Raw genomic sequence first — 19951 nt, 5'->3', positions numbered from 1 at the left:
TTTTGATGTAAAGGGCACCTGAATGAGTGTCAAAATCACAAAAGCCACCATATGCACCACCACTAACTCGAACACGATCCCATAACCACGTGTTCCCAATGTACTTGGAAATGACATATGCACTTCCGTTAAGCTGATATCCTGATTCATAAATGTTAGCAGATTTGCCAACATAATTTACCTGTAAAGATATAATACATTGGCTTTAGAATGGGGTAAATCACAAGAAACCCTCTTCATAACCTGTTTTTCAAGAAACCCCCTCGTCTATGATCATCAATGAAACAAATATTGTAATGAAGTTTGGTTCTTCAGAAATTTGTGCATACATCCACATAAGCTGAGTTCCAGATTAATTATAACAAGATAAGATTTCTTTTACTCTGTATAAAAACATTTTCTCTAATTTCTTCCTTTCAACTCCCAAAATTTGTTAAAAGTTATGATTTCATAAGCAGTCATAGATAAGAAGGTTTTTTGCCGAATTTTTAGATGAGGGTTATTTTTCTTTGAAATTTAGGTTGTATACTAATGGGGTTTCTTGTGAATTCGTACTGTGCCCTTTAGAAAAAGATATGCAAATGAAAGGAGAGGACATAATCTCTTAAATAATTGAACCTGGGTAGGAATGACAATAGCTTCATTTCCTAGAGGTAACCGTGTGTTCCAAGAAGCAGTCTCAGCAGAGGGAGCAGTTGGGAGGAAATCGAGAAACTTAGAGATATACTTTGTTGAATTGTTAAGATTTTTCTCATCAGCCGTCATGTTAATCAAGCAGCCTTTCCTAGAGAAAAGGGATCTACGAATCTCCTCGAGTGACGAAGATATTCCGTCCCAATCTTCATCAACTTTCTTCTCGAGATCTTGCAAGAACTCCAAATAACTAGGAAATAATAACATAAGAGAATTAGTATACATTCATATTGAGATACGCTATAACATGAGATACAACAGCCATGCAAAAAGGCATTTCAAAGCAAACACAGGAGGAAGAAGTCATAAATGTCAAGCACTATCTACTGCTGTAAATTCTAGAGGTTAATAATTGAGGTACAGCAGACTTAACATAAAAAGTAAAAAGCATAAAGTAGAATAAAAACCACAACTACCAATTCTCTCACAATAAATATGGTTCTCACTACTCCCCCAATGTTCCTGTTTAAACCAATCCAGTGCAACAGAAAGGTGAGATAATCATTTCTTTGAACTTTTGAATAAGGTTAAGCTAGGCACATATAAGTATGATCCTTAATTCGTTTATTTTGAAAATTCTCATTAATCTGCCTTGATATGCACAAAGTAATGACCCTAAAAAAAACTTCTAATATGTACTTTTAATTCATGATCTCTAAGGTTCAAGCCTATAGCCGGGGTCTTCTGGTTGATTGGTTTTCCAATAAGCTGAAAGTCAAGGGATTCAAGCGCAAGTTAAACGAGATTGGTATTCTCTGTTGCTGTGTATATGGAAGGAAAGCAATTCCAGAATTTTTACACAGAAAGCCAGGGATCATGATGCTGTTACCAAAGCTGTATAGCATATAGGTTGCAGTGCTGATTATTCTTCTTAATAGCAACTTAAGAAAATAGCAAATGATAGATTGGAACTATATAATTTTTTCTTTTCTTGATGAGATTGTAACTCAGTCTGATGTACTCTTAACACACATTGGTGAATGAAATAAAATCTATTTTCATTGACCCCCCCCCCCCCCGGCGGGGGGAGGGTGGACTGGGGCTGGGGGGATCCAAAACTTTCAAGTAGGTCATTGACAAGAAAACTTCTAAGTGTACTACAATAGATCTACTACTCTTGTACTATTAGACACAACGAAGTTGAGTCCATAATAAGTAATAACTCATAATTTCTCTTTGCAATTTACAAGAAATGGTCCCACTTTTGTGTGTGTACTAGTACAATTGTATAACTCTTGTGTACAGTTATCATTACTCCTTTGACAAATATTATAAATTTAAATTTGATCAAATGAAACCTTAAAAACGTGATAGGCCCAACAGTCATTAATTCAAGAGTGTGCATGCATATAAAAGGAGATATTGTAGCCAAAAAAAATCAGCTGAAAAAGTCCTTAACCGAGCCTGATTAAATAATAGATCAGATTTGTGTCTTACAGAAGAAGGTTTAATTACTATGAGTGAATTAAGGCCAGTCTAAAGACGGTATTTTGCCTTCCTATTCCAAGACTTATCTCAAGATCTTTACTCTAAACCTCAACATTGTCTAACAACTCAAACTTCTTAAATATTGTTTGAGAGAAAATGCATATATAGGGGGCATGAATATTAAGGACTTTGTTCTTAGTTTTGGAACTTACTAACAAGCATCCTGCAATGCTAAATCATTGTCTACATCCCCTAATTTCTCAGTTCATCAAGATACAGCTAGCTTTGTTTGAGCAACCAAGTAACTAACATCTTAGGGCAACACATGATCTATCCGAGCTTTTAAATGTCGAATGTCAGCGTTCATGTTGGACGGCTAAAATCCATGTCGGATGGCGGAAATCATGGGTATGTCGGAGGACATGTACTAAATGTGACATGTACTAAATGTCAGATTTCTATATCGGATAGTGCACATATTTATCATACGATGTCCAAAATGCAGTCTAAGCAAAAAAATCTGAGATTGAAGCTCTGGCCCTCAAACCCGCTTTGCACAATCCGAAATTGACACAGAAACAAAAAATAGCGAGAGAGAACCAACAAATAATAGTGTCAGAGAGAGAGAGAGAGAGAGAGAGAGAGAGAGGACATCCGCCATTGCCCCCGACTTGTCTGATATGACGCTAGAAAATGACATACGCCTTGAAAAGGACAATGTCGTGTCGCTGGAGGCCTAAATCCGCCGACATTTAAAACCTTGGATCTATCTAACCCTGTAAATTTTATAAGATTTCTCCTCAACCTGATTCAGCAAAGAGAGACCCCTAAAAGAAAAAGGGAAAGAAAGAAAAAAGGAAAAGTAATGCAAAACAAACAACCTGCCCCTTTCTTCCCCTTCCTCTTTCCACACTTCCCAAGGGTAATAAAGTTAAAGATTAGCCCATCAAGGGATGTTATCATGTTAGTGCTAACAAAATAGTTTTGAGGTAGTAACTGGCTAACCGTCCATACTACAAGCAGCATATCTGCAATTAACCCTAGGTAAACATCAATATGGAACGGATCCACTATGAATGTAATCATCAAACCAGAAACAGAAATTTCAGCTTCAAGCATCCTTTTATCAGAATATTCTGAGAATACGATCTGATCATAATCATGAAGTAGGATAAATAAAATGACATTGTAAAGGCTTTTGATCGTTCTGTCACATATTTATTGGCAATATAAACCTATATGAACTAAGATCCATGTGAAAGAACACGAACGAAGAACTAACCTAATACCACCCATCTGCTCAGAAATCCATCCTGCAACATTCAGTTTAGCATCCATTCTTGCTGCTGCAATGCTATGGCCACTGCCCCTTATTCGGCTCTGCAAAAAGGTACCGGTTAGAGAACATTATTGCACCAGGATAATTTTGTCCAATATTAATACAGTAACAGGTACCTCCATTCTGGATTTGCTTTGAGAAACAAATTGTTTGAATCGTTGCTGTTCGGTAAATTGAACATCCTGAAGAATGCAGTTCATCTGGCAAGCAAACCAAATCAAATTTAGATGACTCCAAAAGATTTCTACAAAAAAGACTTCTGTAAAATCTACATCAAATAATATTTTATATTTTACTGATTTCCCACTAATGGCACTTACATTTTCCATAACTTTTAGATATCTATACTGATGGAATGGCCCCATGTGTTTTTCTCTTTCTTTTTATGGGCCAGGGGTGTTTGTTGTTTTATCGTGCTTTGGGTTGGGTTGTTTGTGTTGGGGTTATTAAAGTGACTTAATGAGTCAGCCTTGAATCACAATGTGGAACATTGCTATGGATAATCCAAAGCGTTCATCATGAACTCCATCTCTTAGAAGGACCATGTATAAAAAGGCTTGAGATTTAAAGTACATTTTCGCCATTGTTCAAATGATTGTATTTCATGAAATGCCACTTGTTTCTAATTTGTTTTGTAACCTGTTGATCCATGGTTCCATGGTTTTGCAGAATCATTTTGGGCCTAGAGATCATGATGGTCTACACTACCATAAAGAACTTAGGCTGACAAATTAATTAGAAAGTCGCCAAAAGAGTCACCTTAGAAGCATATTGTGCTACGCATGGAAGAGAGGGTGTGTTATACTTTCTCATTAAGAAAAGAGAGAAGGGAGTTTCTCTCCAAAAATAAGATTCATTTAACACTTAATATACTTCACACATATCTATAGAGACAATGTGTACCCTTGGTTGCATAAAATATTTGAACCATCTGGAACTCTGTTAGTTTTCCAGATTGGGACCATATTGGTGGAAATTTTAAGATAAAGGATTTTTTTTCATGGAATATAAGAGGAAAAGATGTCCCAGATTGGCTATTTGATCAAATATCAAGGGAACTTCCCTTTTTTCCTTTTTTGTTCAGAGAAATCTAAGAGAATCCAATCAGTGTAATGCCTGAGAGTCGGCCTTACCACAGCAATGAACTCATGTAGTACAGCCCATGGAAAAATAATCATTGTAAAAATATTTTGGAAATAGAAAAAAATGCATGAATCAGCAAGGTAAAAACTTAAGCATAAGGGGCTTTAATAGGATTTAGAGAAAAAAGCACCAAGGACATTTTTTAAGATTAATATAAAAACTACAATAACGAAAAGTAGAAAATAGAAAAATGTAACACCTATGTAAATACGACCGCATCTCGTTACTATAACACCTAAAAGCTAGTTCTAGAAAGTAATGACAAATATATACTAATTAAAATATTGTTATTCAATCACTATGTAAATATGATACAACAATGAAGGATGACTAGTACAAGGATCAAGAAGGTGTGCGTAAATATCAATATGCTATATGAAAACAGGTGAATGCAAAACAAGGATACACCAAAGCATACAAATTGGTAGATTCCTTTTCCAAAAATTAAAATGATAAAATTATTGGAATAAAAATACAGAAAAGATAAATTTTGAGTGAGTCATGTGAAACCAAAATTCAACCCAATTGAGTTGAGTTGGGGCAAAAATATGTGCCCCTTTATGCTACTTTAGCACACTAAACAGTATATCAAACAGAAGTTTCTGGCCCCTGAACTGAGTGGTTTTCACTGTAGCTTTTCATTGGAGCGAAGTGGCTTGTTTAAGCTAAAGCGGGGCTGTGAGGCTTTTTATAACAATGCTCTACAACATGCATTCTTGCTTAACTCAAGAATGTATGAAATATCACCCACAATGATCCCCACTCCAATGTCACTTTTGAAATGCAGTAACAGACATGGAACAACTATTTAGTAAATCTTGCACCTAAAAAGCTGGATAACTAGGAAACAAAGTGATGGAAGGAAGAAACTTCCTACTAGGTGACAATTATACATTAGTCACAAAGCAACAACAGGTTTATGGCTCATCAAAACATAAGAGACAAAGATCTTTCAATCGGGATATATACTTTTAAAACACATCAAAGAAAAAGATTGTCCATTAACATTAAGATCAGTTAAGAGTTTGTTCCTGTATGTATATATTTGTGATTTATGAAGAACAAACTAGACATACCAGATTAAAGAGGTCTTCAACTCGTCCTGCCATTGCTTTGCCTCGAACAATCATACGAGTACATGGATCTAATTTTCCACGAACAGAAGATGTGAAAGGATAAACAGAAATTCCTCCAGTTTTCCTTCCAATTAATTGATTTAGCTGTATAAAGTCCATATCCTTTGTACCCATCTCTAGCAAAGACTGACTGTTAAAAAGCGCTTAGGAATTAGTTTTATATTCCAAGTGAGATGCAAAATTAAACCAAGAGAGAATACACACCAGAATAATGGCACCAAAGGAAGAAGTTCCTTTTTAAGGGAACTCATATCAAAGACAACTTCAGAATAGACCACATCATTTGTAAAAAGATCATGCTGCAGTACGTTTACCCCATTGACTTCCGTTATCTGCAATTATACACACATACCACACAGCTTTCAATGTTGTTATTATAGGTAGGTAAAATTTTAAAAATTTGAATTACTTTATGAAGCAGTAAAAGACTGAAAAAAGCTCAAGGTATAATAGTTAATTTTCATAGTGTAAACACTCAAGAGCATGCATTAATATACTGCTATATGGGCAAAAGTAAATGACCACAAGAAAGCTTTATGAGCACATATGAGTTGGGAGGACCCAGAAAGGCAATATTTGCATACATATGAATGTATACACGTGCTGAAAAAGAAAAAAACACACACACACACAGAGAAGTGACCGCTGTATTTCATTTGCTTAGCCGTATCTTAAAAATGAATGAATATGAGATGAATCTTAATAAAAATAATGGAAGAATAGGATTCATGTAAATGATCCCAAAAATTTGGGATAAAGGTTATGTTGTTGTTGCACGTTAAAAATGAAATATATGTGGCTATTTATGTAATATAAAGAAGAGTAGTGCTTACTTCTGTGGGAACATGCACAGGTTTTTTTGGGATATCTAGCAAGGAAAGACTTGGGACAGCTCTTAAAGCTTCTGGCGGATCTGGAGTTTCTTGCTTTAACCGTAGATCTTGTGTAGCACGAGCCAGTTCAGCAAGATCCTCCTCTGTCATACTTTCTTTAACCTTTTTAAGAATCTCCTTCTCTACTGCTTCATCACGAGATGCTTTCTCTGGATCAGGCTGAGAAGAAAATTGTTTGGTTATTCCACAAAGTAATGAAAAGCATCTCACACATATCAATTCATTTCATTCGAAATAATTATGTACCTGCATCTCAACTGTGACACGATGAGGGTTGTTCAAGATGTATTTCTCTATTAACGGAGAGAAAACAGCTTTGGGACCTTCTTCAGCTATTCTTGCTTTCAGAATTTGTAATGGTTTCTCATATTTTAAAGGCTCAAATGGATCCATATCATAAATCCATTTACCCTGCAAGTAACAACCAACTAAGCCTATGTATGTGACTGTAAACAAATAACCAATAACAACAAAAGAAGAGCAGGATAGTCCCCATACAATTGAACGAAGCATCAGCGATAGGCCTCGAGGGAATGAACCGGTGTTATTCTCCCTCAATAAGAATTCAATAGTGTTCATAGATGCCTCAACAGCTTCAGGAGCAAATCCTTCCTCAGCTAAGTCTTTAAGTGTCTTCATAATCAATTCTTCAACCTTATTAATGTCATTCGCAGAGACACCTTTCAGCCCAATGCTAAATTGGGGTTGAAGGAGTTCATCTTCCATGCCACCACCAACCATGGCTTCTCCTAGGCCACTTTCTAAAAGAATTCTTCTCAAAGGAGAAGCCGGTGTTCCCAACAAAAGATGATTCAAAAAGCCCAGCGCAAGCTCAGTTTGCAAGTCCAAGGGTTCATCAGATAGCAGCCAATTAACACAAACCATGTGCTTCTTTTGCAAATCACCGCCTTCTGCTGCAGGATATTTCTCAACAATCCTTGCAGGCTCTTTGAAGAGCTTTTGGGGTTCAACCTTAGACTCGTTAGGGGCAGAACTTGCATCAAACTGGTCAAGATATGCTGCAGTAAAACAAGATTAAAAGCAGAGAACAATAACACAAGTAAAGCTAATAAGAGATTGAACTGCACATGGTAGAAAAATGTAGATAACTTCTACTTGAGGTGGCCATCTAAATTATGTCTGCCTATACAATTGCTTTGTCACCATGCAGAACATTATAAATGTTCCAATCGGTTATGATTTTATAGAAGAATCACATTGAAAGTATTGCTAACCAGAAGAGGTTATCATGACGGTGCACAACAATTCATTGTCTAGTGGGATTGAACAAATAGCCCATATTATCTGTCAATGGGTCTCTTATATTCATCTTTTTGCTTATAGCCACACCCTATAAACCCTAGATTCGCAGCAGCAGCAGCAAAAAAAGGGTCATGTTTTATTTTGATTCTCAGGTTGTTTATGTTGGTAGTGCTTACGCACTTTGATTGAGTACTAGGGTCTTTATTTTCTTTGAGGAGGGTCCTTGTTTGGATTAGTTGTTGCATGACGGCCGATTCTAGCAAGATGAAGGCTGAGATGAAGACCGAGGTGAAGTTTTCTGAGCTGATCACTGAAAAGATCACAGACTAGAAGTTGGATGGCAACAACTACCTGCAATGAAAACAGAGGATTGAGATTTATTTGTATAATCAAGGAAAGATGTGTCACCCATCAGACGACTCTCCCACGCCAGTGACTGATGCATGGACCTAGGAAGACACTACCCTACTACATCAAATTTTGAATGCAATGGAGGACAAGACTCAAGACTTGGTACCGCATTGTGAAACTTTGAAGGAACTTTGGGTATTTTTGGAGTTACATGGAAGGAGTAGCAATACCAATAGAGTGGTCAGTCTTTGAAGGATTATTACAGTGATTTCAATCGCTTGTTAGAGAAACTTCGTCAGATATTTCTAATTACATCTGACATGAAGAAGATGCAGAAGCAGTGGCAGCAGTTGATAGTATTGATCTTTTTGGGAGGTCTTGATCCAGAGTACTCCACGTCCCAGCCTCAGATTTTGGATAGCTCAGCTGTCGGTTCTCTAGCAAAGACTTAACACTTTTTCTGGAAGGTGGCCTTACCTCCTTCACCAACTCCTCCCATAAAATCATCATATCATTCTGCCCTAGCCGCTCAAGGAAGTGGGGACAAGGCAGCTACTTTACTAGACGTCGCGGAGGCCACCGCAGAGGGCACGCTGATGCTCGTGGTGGATGAGGGAATAACTCAGTCATATACTATTACTACCGTAAGGAATCAGGACATATTAAGTGTCAGTGATCCCTCCTGCAGGCAAATCAAGCTGAGTGCCCATGTAGCTGCATCTCAGGAAAGCCAATCTACTCTCCCCACAGTTTTGACAAACGAGGACTAAAAGAGTTTGAGCAGTTCCAACTTCAGTAATTTTAGCAGTATCAGGAGGCACAGTCCACATATGCTACAGCTACATTAACTCAAACAGGTGCTCTAACCATTTATAGTACATCATCTCCACCTCGTACCTGGGTAATGGACTCTGGAGTGACAAATCATCTGACTGAAAACAGAGGTATCTTATTATCCTTTATCATTGTTTTTGCTTCCTCGTAACTCGTAAGTTACCCCAACAGATGGTTCTCAGACACCCATCACTAGGATTGGATCCTCCTTCACTACACCTGATCTTCCCATCTTTTGTGCTTTACTTGCCTCAATTTCCATTTAATTTACAATCAGTTAGTTGTATTACTTGAGCTAAACTGTTCAGTGATAATTTTTTCCTACTCATTGTACTTTTCAAGCAATTTGAATAAGGAAGACGATTGGTACAAGACGTGAGCACAATAGCCTGTATGAGTTGGAGTTGATATCTGACCAGATAGTTTGCATCAGCACTACATCAGCTCTTGACTATCACTGACAGTTCGGTCATCCATCTCTACTGGTTCTTAAACTTTTGGTTCCCTATTTTGGTTATGTTCAATGGTTAGAGTGTGAGTTATGTCAACTAGGAAAGCATCATCGTGTGTCTTATCCTAGTTGGGTCAATAAGAGAGCTACTAGTCTGTTTGATTTAGTTCATTCACACGTTTAGGGTTTATGTCGTGTAGTGTCAAAACTTGGATTTAAATATTTTATTAGCTTTGTGGATGATTTTTCTAGAATTACAGAGATATATCTTTTAAAATATTGTTCTGAAGTGTTTTAAGTTTTTAAAATTTTTCACTCTAAGATTAAAAACTAATTTAACACTGATATAAAAATTTTACGAACTGACAATGATAAAGAATATTTTGATAAATATTTCACTCATTTTTGAAACAGAATAGAATTTTGCATGAATCATCTTGTGTTTATATACCTTAGCAAGATGGGGTTGCTAAACATAACAATCGACATTTGCTAGATATTGCTCACAGTCTTTTGTTTCATTGATATGTTCCGAAGATATTTTGGGGAGATGTCATTTTGACTACATATCACTTGATAAATTGCACGCCTTCTACAGTTTTGGTCAATAAAATTTCATATTTAATTTTTCACCCTCATAATGACATGTTTTCTCTTCCACCTAAAATTTTTGGATCCTTATGTTTTGTTCACAATCATAGCCCAAAGAAAACAAAGCTAGATTCTCGACCCCTCAAAGATATTTTCCTTGGTTATCCTCGCACTCAAAAGGGTTACAAGTGTTATTATCCATCTCTAGATCACATGTATTATCGACAGACGTCACTTTCTTTGAGTCTCAGTCTAAACATACATCTCCTCCTGCTTCTGGGATAATTATGATTACTTGATTATTCGTAAGACACAAAGCATTAGTGATTGATCTAATTCTAATTCGATACCTGACTTAGACCCATCTGCTCTTGAGAAGATTCTTCAAGTTTACACATGTCGTCGTGCTCCTACTTCTGTTACAGTGTCAAACTCGGTACCAAGTCCTTATTACAATATAGTAAAACTGTCACTGATCAATTACTTAGTACCATTACTATTGATGATCTCCCTATCGCTCTTCACAAGGGTAAGAGATATTGCACTCAACATCCAATTTCTAAATTTTTTCTCTTACTCTCACTTATCATCTTCATATCAGTCTTTTATCTCTTCTTTCGATTCTCACTTTATCAGTTTTTTATCTCTTCTTTCGATTCTCACTTTGTTCCCAAGTCTGTGTTAGAAGCCCTATCTATTTTAGGTTGGACTGTAGCGATGAAAGACGAAATGACAGCCCTCGAGCAGAATGACACTTAGGATCTAGTTACTCTAAGCTATTGACTACAAATGAGTTTACACTATCAAATTAAGCCCTGACGGGTCTCTTTCTTGTTTGAAGGCAAGATTGATTGTTAAAGGGTATTCTCAGGTGTATGGGCTCGACTATCTTGACACATTTTCTCCCGTTGCAAAGATGACCTCTATACGACTTCTCATCCATTAGTTGTGACATTCTACTGGCCTCTTCATCAATTGGACATTAAGAATGCTTTTCTCAATGGCATACTTAAAGATGAGATTTATATGGGGCATCCACCAGATTTTGCTGCTTAGGACGAGTACAGGAAGGTGTATTAGCTGAAAAAGTTACTTTATGGCTTGAAATAGTCTCTGAGAGCATGTTTTAAACATTTCACATCGGCTATTCAGGAGTTTGGTCTTTGTCGATCACAAGCACAGAAACAACACTCAGTATTTTGGCGGACTCATGCACGAAAGAACATACTCCTTGTTGTATATGTGAATGGTATTGTAATCACGGGAGATGATATACAAGGGATTAAAAGCTAAAGACACACCTACAGCAATATTTCCAAACAAAGGATCTAGGTTCATTGAAGTACTTCTTGGGTATTGAAGTTGCTAGATCCAAAAAAGGCATTCTCCTATTACAGGAATACATCATTGACATGCTTCTAGAGGCAAATATGGTAGGATGAACAACTGCTAACACTCCGATGGATGTGAATTATAAGCTATTACCAGATTGGAGGGAGCTTTTGAAAGATGTTAGGTATATAGAAGATTGGTGGGAAAGTTAAACCACCTAACAGTAACCAGGCTAGATATCACATTTACTGCTAGAGTAGTTAGCTAGTTTCTTTCAGCACTGAGAACGACTCATTTGAAAGCTGTAAAGAGGATTCTCCAATATCTGAAGAAAGCTCCAGGGAAGGAAATTCTCCATTCAGAGTGTAGGCAAACAAGAGTTTTAATTTTTTTAGATGCAGATTGGGCAGATCACCTTCCGATAGGCGTTCAACTACTAGCTATTGTGTCTTTCTTGATCGAAATTTTATTTCTTGGAAAAGCAAGGAACGAAATGTGGTTTCTCGGTCTAGTGCAGAGTCTAAGTATCGAGCAATAGTGAACCTGACTTGTGAGTTGGTTTGGATTAGAGACCTTTTGATAGAAGTTGATTTTCTTCCCAAGTGCCCTATGACATTACATGCTGATAACATGTCCGCTATACATATTGCTGAGAATCATGTGTTCCATGAGAAGAGAAACATATTGAGCTTGCTTGTCATCTAGTTCGTGAGAAGATGAACAGATGAATTATTTTGGCTAAGGATGTATTATCAGAGATCAACTTGTAAATATTCTCACTAACATGCGTAGATTTTATTTGTGGACAAGTTGCGCATGTACAATGCATATGCTCTGGCTTGAGGGGGAGTGTTCAAAGAGTTAATTAATATTTAGTCCCATATTAGTTACGTAATAATTATGTAAAGACACTCCTATTATAAATATAGTTGAATAGAGAGAAAATTATCTCCTCTTTCTGTAATTATTAATTTCTGCACACATCATATCAATAATTACTATTTTAATAAAACATTTAGCCATTTGCATGCCTATATGAAATAAGGTATAAGTTTTGAATAAAAAAGCGAAAGTGCAGATTGAAATGTCAACAAACAAGCAGATACAAGTGCTTGGACAGGGACAGTGCATGCTTAAATTTTATCCAATTGCAATATGTATACAGATAGCAAAATTTAGCATTTGGATCATAATCATTTGAAAAAGCAAGTTTTGTTCATCCTCTAAGAGCCACTAGGCTTTACATTAGCTAGTTTTCAGAGAAAATGTTGAGTATGTTGAGAAATATAGGGCCAAGGATCTACATACTAGTGCTCTCACAAACAATGCACTAGTAACAAGATCAATCACAACCACAAATGACAGATTTCATGTGGCTCGGCTAAACGCATAGAACAAAGTCAAATTGATTCTTTCACTATGAATGGGCGACTATAAGTATGAATGGGAGGGCTACTAACACAAGAGAGATCTCATCTCCAATGGGAGAGTACACAAGCTTAAGAACCACTACAAGAGTCTCTAACCTTCGGGGAAGATGGGCTCAATACAAAACCTCAAGATATGGTTCTTCTCCTTTAACCGCCAACAAAAGCTCTAAGAAACACTAAGCTACCCTTCAAGCTTCTTCTACCTCCTCTTTACTTTTCTCTCTTGTTTTTTTCTCAATCTCATTCTAATCCACTCATCGCCTTTAGCAAGGAGCCCTCAACAAATGATCACAGTGAGATCAAATGACAATCCAATGGCTTATATTTAACATGAGTAAGTTGAAATGCACGTAGGTCACGAGCGGAATTTGACTTCATTTACATAAGCCCAAATATTAATAAAAAAGCTATTTCTATGCATAAACAAATAATGTGTAGGAAACCTTACAAACTTATCAAGATGTAGACTGGGTTTGACGGAGAACAATGCTTGTGTCAAATGAAATGATTGTGGTGAAGGTTGGTGATTTTCCATCAAGTGGGAGATTATAGATACTTGGCATTGAGCCGATAAGTTAAATCCCACTCATGACCTATTTGTATTCTTACTTGCACATGTTTAGTATGAACCATTAGATTTTTCATCTGACAATGGTCATTATTGATAACCCTTTACTAAACAAGATGAGTGAATTAGAATGAGGGAGAAAACAAGAGAAGAAAAAAGAGAAGAGAAAATTAAAGTTTGGAGGAGAGCTCAAGGTTTCTTGGAGCTTATTAGAGGTTGAAGAAGAGGAGTCATCTCTTGAGGGTTTACGTTGAACTCATCTTCCCTAAAGATTAGAGACCATGTACAAATTCTTAAGCTTGTGCAAGGTTATCGATAGCGGATAGCGTCGCGTAGCGGTGAGGCATCACTAAGGCTATTTCTGGCTATTACGGTAAAATAACGGTAAAAAACGTAAAGTCAAATAGCGGTCTAATTTAGATATGTATAAATACTAAAAAAGTAAAATTAAAAAAAATCTAAGAAATCTAAAAGTACATATTGGATGATTTAAAAAGATCCTAAACATGAAATAGACATGTCTAAAAGTACATATTGGATGATTTAAAAAGATCCTAAACATGAAATAGACATGTAACCATCACGTAATACCGAAGATGACAACATGAAATAGACATGTAACCATCACGTAATACCGAAGATGACTGGAGGAGTCAAAAAGTCGTCTTCGATAAGAAGAGCTTAGCGGTGATAAGACTACCTTAAGAAGAGCTCACGGTGAACGAGGTAAGAGGAAGTATCAAAATAGGTGTCAGAGACTATGAGAGGTGGCAGGAGTATGCTGAAAATCACAGGAGACGGTAGAATACAATGGTCAAGGGTTGAGTTTAATTTTAAAAAAATAAGCCTCATACCGTTTTTAAATAACAATTAAAAAGTAAATTTCGAATGCAATCGCTCACTATTTACCGTTATGACACACTATTGACCGTTTTTGCGAATAGACATATTCCGCAATATATCATCGTTATTGCGCGATAGCGTCGCGGGAAGGGACCGTTAACGCTATTAGCGCCGCTATTGTGAGGCTATTTACCGCTATTTATAACAGTGAGCTTGTGTATTCTCCTATTGGAGGTAAGATCTCTCTTGTACTTGTAATCTCTCATTTATAGTAAAAGAATCGATTCGACATTGTTCTCCCCACTATTTTAAAAAGCATCTGCCTAGTTCGCTAGGCATAGCCTAGACCTAGACGGTACCTAGGCCGTTTAACTAGCGTCTAACGTCTAGATGATACCTAGGATGTCTACTTAGATTTTAGGAGTGTTTAGGGGATCATTGTCTACTTATGTGGACTGCAACATTTAGGCCTTGATCGTGACTTTCTATGTTGCAGCCTCCACGTCCTACAACCTACTTCAAACACTTTTAATCTCCAAATATGAACACCTCCAATACGGCAATACCTTCTCTTACCTTCATCAAAACCTCCTCGACCATCACTTAAATGAAGAAATAAATATGCCTAGACACCAGTCCGACATCTAAGTTTTCCATAACATTGACATGCACTATCAATTATTGTAATTAAAAAATAAAAATAAAAATCTCCTAGGCTCTAGGCGTTGGGTCTAGCGCCTAGGCCTCCTAATGTTTTCTATATCCTTATTGTTTTGGCTATTTAGTATTTAAATATACATATTTTATTGTGGATCTAATATTGTTATCTTTTCTTACAATTTATTTCAATTTAATATATATTTTTATCAATCACTATAATTAAATAATTTTTAAAATAACCAAACGCCTAAGCGTCTAGGCGCTGACTCAAACGCCTAGTCCGCCTAGCGCTTTTTGTAACATTAGTTCTCCCTTGACTTATGTTTAACCGAACAACATAAAATCTGTCATTTAAGGTTGTGATTTTTCTTGTTGTAATTGTCTTGTTTGTGAGAATAGTGTATTGATCCTTAGCCACATACTTCCCAAGGTTATCGATAGCGGATAGCGCCGAGTAGCGGTAAGGCGTCGCTAAATCTATTTAGGGTTATTACGGTAAAATAGCTGTAAATAGTGCAAAGTCAAACAGTAGTCTAGTCTAGATATGTATAAACACTCAAAAAATTAAAGAAATAGAAAATCTAAAAGTGCATATCAGTGTAGAAAATAGCGCGTTTCGTAGCGCAAAATAGCGCTTAACGTAACGTAGCGTTAACCTAACACTACATAGCGTTTTCAAATAGCGCACGCATAAAATAACGTGCGCTATTTTAGCCATAGCGTAAGCTACGTAACGTAGCGTCGTGGCGTTTTGTAACGTAGGTTATTTTGTTTAATAGTTTGGATTGCTTTTAAAATTATTCAAGGGCTGTGATTGACTCTCCCACTTCTCATAAGTTATTAAATTCTAACAAAACCCTAACTCTTGCTGTCATCGTCGTCTTCCGCCGCCCCTTTCGACATCGTCGTCCTCTCCCGCCATTCAACTTCTGAAATTAGCAAGGTAAATACATAATACAATCTTGAATACTGATAATCTGTTTCACACTTAAAGCCATAAAAATTAATATGTGTGAAAGGGTGAGCTTGACTTGTTCCCTGAAGTTGCCATTGTTTTACTCTTTAACATGATTAGCGTGAGAAATTTGATCTATTTGGCAGGAACACACGATGTTAGATTAAATTCTAACAAAACCCTAACTCTTGCTGTCATCGTCGTCTCCCGCCGCCCCTTTCGACATCGTCGTCCTCTCCCGCCATTCAACTTCTGAAATTAGCAAGGTAAATACATAATACAATCTTGAATACTGATAATCAGACTATGTTTCACACTTAAAGCCATAAAAATTAATATGTGTGGAAGGGTGAGCTTGACTTGTTCCCTGAAGTTGCCATTGTTTTACTCTTTAACATGATTAGCGTGAGAAATTTGATCTATTTGGCTGGAACACACGATGTTAGGTTTCGGTTAGTTATTGATCTATCGTCGAATTTCGCCTTTGGATTGATCGTTAAGGCAAACACGGTTGATTTTGTTGTGAAATTGTGATCATATATTGATTTGTGAAATTAAGAATTGCGATGATTATTCATATTTTCTATTTTGAATGTTATATATCTATAAATTATTTAAATAATAATAAATTATTTAACCTACGTTACGCTATGCGTTATTGCTATTGTAACCTAACCGGAGGTAAGCGTTACGCTATGCGTTATCGCTATTTTCAACATTGGTGCATATTTAATGATTTAAAGAGATCTTAAACATGAAATAGATATGTAACCATCACATAATACCAAAGACGACTAAAAGAGTCAAAGAGTCATCGTCTTCGAGAAGATGAGTTGAGCGGTGAGAGTACTGCAGTATAAGGAGCTCACGGCGAGAGGTAAGAGGAAATACTGAGAGAGGTGCCGGAGGTTGTGGGAGGTAGCAAGAATACGCAAAAAATCACGGGAGGCGATGGGATGCAGTAGTTGCTGGTCGGGTTTAATTTTAAAAAATAAACCTCAAGCCATTTTTAAATAGGGTCAAAAAACGGATTTTGCCCACAATCGCCCGCTATTAACCGCTATAGCATGCTATTGGCCGCTTTTGCGAGCAAAAAGCGCATATTCTGCACTATGCCATCGCTATTGGGCGATAGCGTTGCGGGAAGATAACGTTAACGCTATTAGCGTCGCTATTGCGGAGCTATTTACCGCTATTTATAACAGTGATACTTCCTAACAGAAAGGTATTCAAAGTTTTGGTTATCAAGTTTACACGTTACAATTTATTTCACTCTTGATTTCCTATTTGCAAATTATACTTCTTCTGACTGGTATGATTTTCACAAACCATTTATGTTATCTCAAGAATTATGAACCGATGTTACCAAATTCACACCAACTTCCACCATATTACAATCTCGATTCACGGTGCATATTTCACATGGACTATTAAAATGGTGACCCAAGAGATAACAAAACAATAACTGATTGATTCTTATGAGCTAGTCATTTCAATATACATAGCTCTATTCTTTTAATCCTCATGCCTGCAATTTTCCAAGAAGTATATTATAGCTTTAAACTTTTGAATTTGGACTTTGATTATTTAAGATTAATTAATATTATGATAGTGTTTCTCTTTTAAGTTAGCTTTAAATTTTTGTCATGAGTATCTACCAGAATTTTATTTCTTAGCTATTACGAGATAAAATCTTCTACTAATTTTTACATTCATTAGGTGTCTCTCTTTCACACTACGGGCATAAATTATACATGAATAATTATTTAAATAGTCCTAGAGACTAATCCAAAGTGCAACACAAACATAATATCTAATTAAGCTTACATCACTAATGCCACTTAGAGACTTGGAGTAGCCTACCAATCAATAGGGTAAAGCAAGCATGACATGCTAAATCCAAAAAAATTCCAGTACCTCTCCCAACTAGTGTGATTTTACCAACTTATTGTTACATACCAAGTAAAACTTTTTATTTCTCTAGATTTCTCTAGACAGTTATAAAATAAGACATCTCATGTTTCAATTTCATAATCAATTTTAGAGATTAAATTATTTAAAATTATACGGGTGCTTTGCATGATGCTTTCATCAGCAATGTAAATTTTACAATTCGTAGAAAGCCAACACTGTATAAGAGATATTCTAACATGCATGAAAGAGATTAACATACCACTTAAAATCCGGAGTCTCTCAGTTGGATCATCATCTCCATAGAACCATATCCTGGCATTGCTAGGGTGGTAATATTTACGGTGAAATTCCTAAAACATATGCATGCAATGTCATAAACCAGAATATTTGTATAATATTGAACCAATACCTAGATCGCATAATTGTATACATGCCTTAAAAATAATCAATTAATATATTTTACATGCCAGTGAAAGAGTTTGTCATGCAAATGTCTCGTTTGGAATTACAACAATAATATAGATATGTGTAAAGGTCTGGCATATACAACATGCAGGTCCACTACTTTATGATTGATATGTGAAATGACAAAATAAGCTTGTCTATGGTACAAATGGGAATTAAGATGGCATCAAAAGCTCATTCCAATATTTACTCATATCGTTGCCTAAATACTCCTTTAATTAAGGATATGTATACTATTCATTTGGACTAAAAAAAGAAATTTTATATATTGTTATATTGATTACATGTACATGCAGATCTAGAAGACAGTAAGATCCCCAACTGTGAAAAAGCTTAAGCAAAGATAGAAGAAATATTTCAAAGACAAATTTTCAAGTAAAATTGCACAAGCTTCTGGCAGTGATGGATAATCAATAAACAAAAAAGGTTCTGGACATAATAATCTCAATTAAGTTTAACTTCAACACAATAGCTAAGTTTATAAAAGTTAACAAATGAAGCTCCTACAATTGAAGAATAAACATCCAATTAGTTCAATATCCCATAATGCGAAAAATGTAGATTAAGTGAGAACCTTGAATTCTTCAAATGTAAGCTTTGGGATATCTTTTGGATCCCCGCCACTGTCGACACCATAAGTATTTTCTGGGAAAAGGGCCTACAAGGCATTAAACAACAGATGTTAGATGGATATATATTTGCATTAAATATATTAAGATGCTCCTAGTTGACAATTATAGCAATAATTGGGAAAACCTGATCAAGCTTTGAGATAATCTATGGAAACATTTATGAATACGATCATCTATGGACAGACAATGAATATGAGACCAATTCCTTACTGTTGAGGATATCATTTTTGTCAAACAGCAAAGTCGTATTTGTAGTTATTAGATAATAAAAATGAGTGCTAATAAGGTAGACAATCATAGACAACAGATTGTTGTAACCATTTGTTGGGTTAACATCTAATTAACTTCATCATCATGAATTTTTAAAATCTAAAGAAAAATCAAAGCTAATAGATAAATAGTACTATAGAGCTCTTTGCACTTAAATACCCCAAAAAGTTTGTTATTTTAAACTTTGATACCCCAAAGGTTTTTTTTTAACACCACCAGAAAGTTCAAAAAATAGTTATAACTTTAATACCCTGAAGTGACTTATAAGAGGGTATCAAAGTTAAATTTCTTAAGACATTGGGTAATTTTTTGGGCAAAAAAACCTTGGTGTATCAAAGTTAAAAATGGTGTAAACATTGAGGCATTTAAGTGCAAAAACCCTATTCTACATTTATAAGTTTACGATAACCATATTATACATGATATTGTTTCACGCATGCAAAAGACTTATTGATGCATAAGAAATACATAATACTATTTGCAATGTGAAAAACTTGTTAAGACCCAGTAAAATAGTTTTCTCTATTAAATACTCACAAAACTGTTTATTCCTAAATTAATAGGTGCAAAAACGGATACGGATGCGAACACGGTTACGAACAAGGGAGACGGCAAACTTGTAAAATGTAAGATACAAAGACAAGGCTATATCCATATATATCATTTACATTAGATATAATATTGAATTAAAATACCTATAGCATTTGTATATTTCTTTCTATTATCCATAACAGTTAAAAATCAAGTTAAATTAAACTAA

General features: G+C 35.8%; 1 protein-coding gene across 1 annotated transcript in view; it reads right to left on the bottom strand.

Annotated features, from left to right (window-relative positions):
* The window catches only part of LOC109844201 (presequence protease 1, chloroplastic/mitochondrial-like), a 34823-nt gene that overhangs the window by 3550 nt on the left and 11322 nt on the right, over nucleotides 1–19951 (bottom strand). Inside the window, exons 6-16 of the mRNA XM_020413160.1 lie at nucleotides 18864–18947; nucleotides 18084–18174; nucleotides 7131–7651; nucleotides 6879–7043; nucleotides 6573–6791; nucleotides 5944–6071; nucleotides 5680–5869; nucleotides 3577–3660; nucleotides 3404–3501; nucleotides 619–883; nucleotides 19–181 (exon numbers count right to left, since the gene is read on the bottom strand). Of these exons, the coding sequence (XP_020268749.1) occupies nucleotides 19–181; nucleotides 619–883; nucleotides 3404–3501; nucleotides 3577–3660; nucleotides 5680–5869; nucleotides 5944–6071; nucleotides 6573–6791; nucleotides 6879–7043; nucleotides 7131–7651; nucleotides 18084–18174; nucleotides 18864–18947 (2008 nt within the window). The remainder of the gene's footprint in view (nucleotides 1–18; nucleotides 182–618; nucleotides 884–3403; nucleotides 3502–3576; nucleotides 3661–5679; nucleotides 5870–5943; nucleotides 6072–6572; nucleotides 6792–6878; nucleotides 7044–7130; nucleotides 7652–18083; nucleotides 18175–18863; nucleotides 18948–19951) is intronic.

Source organism: Asparagus officinalis, chromosome 6 (genome assembly GCF_001876935.1).
Source record: "Asparagus officinalis chromosome 6, Aspof.V1, whole genome shotgun sequence".
Taxonomy (NCBI): Eukaryota; Viridiplantae; Streptophyta; class Magnoliopsida; order Asparagales; family Asparagaceae; genus Asparagus; species Asparagus officinalis.
The sequence above is the reverse complement of the archived record's forward strand: the minus strand, read 5'-3'. Positions and strand labels throughout refer to the sequence as shown.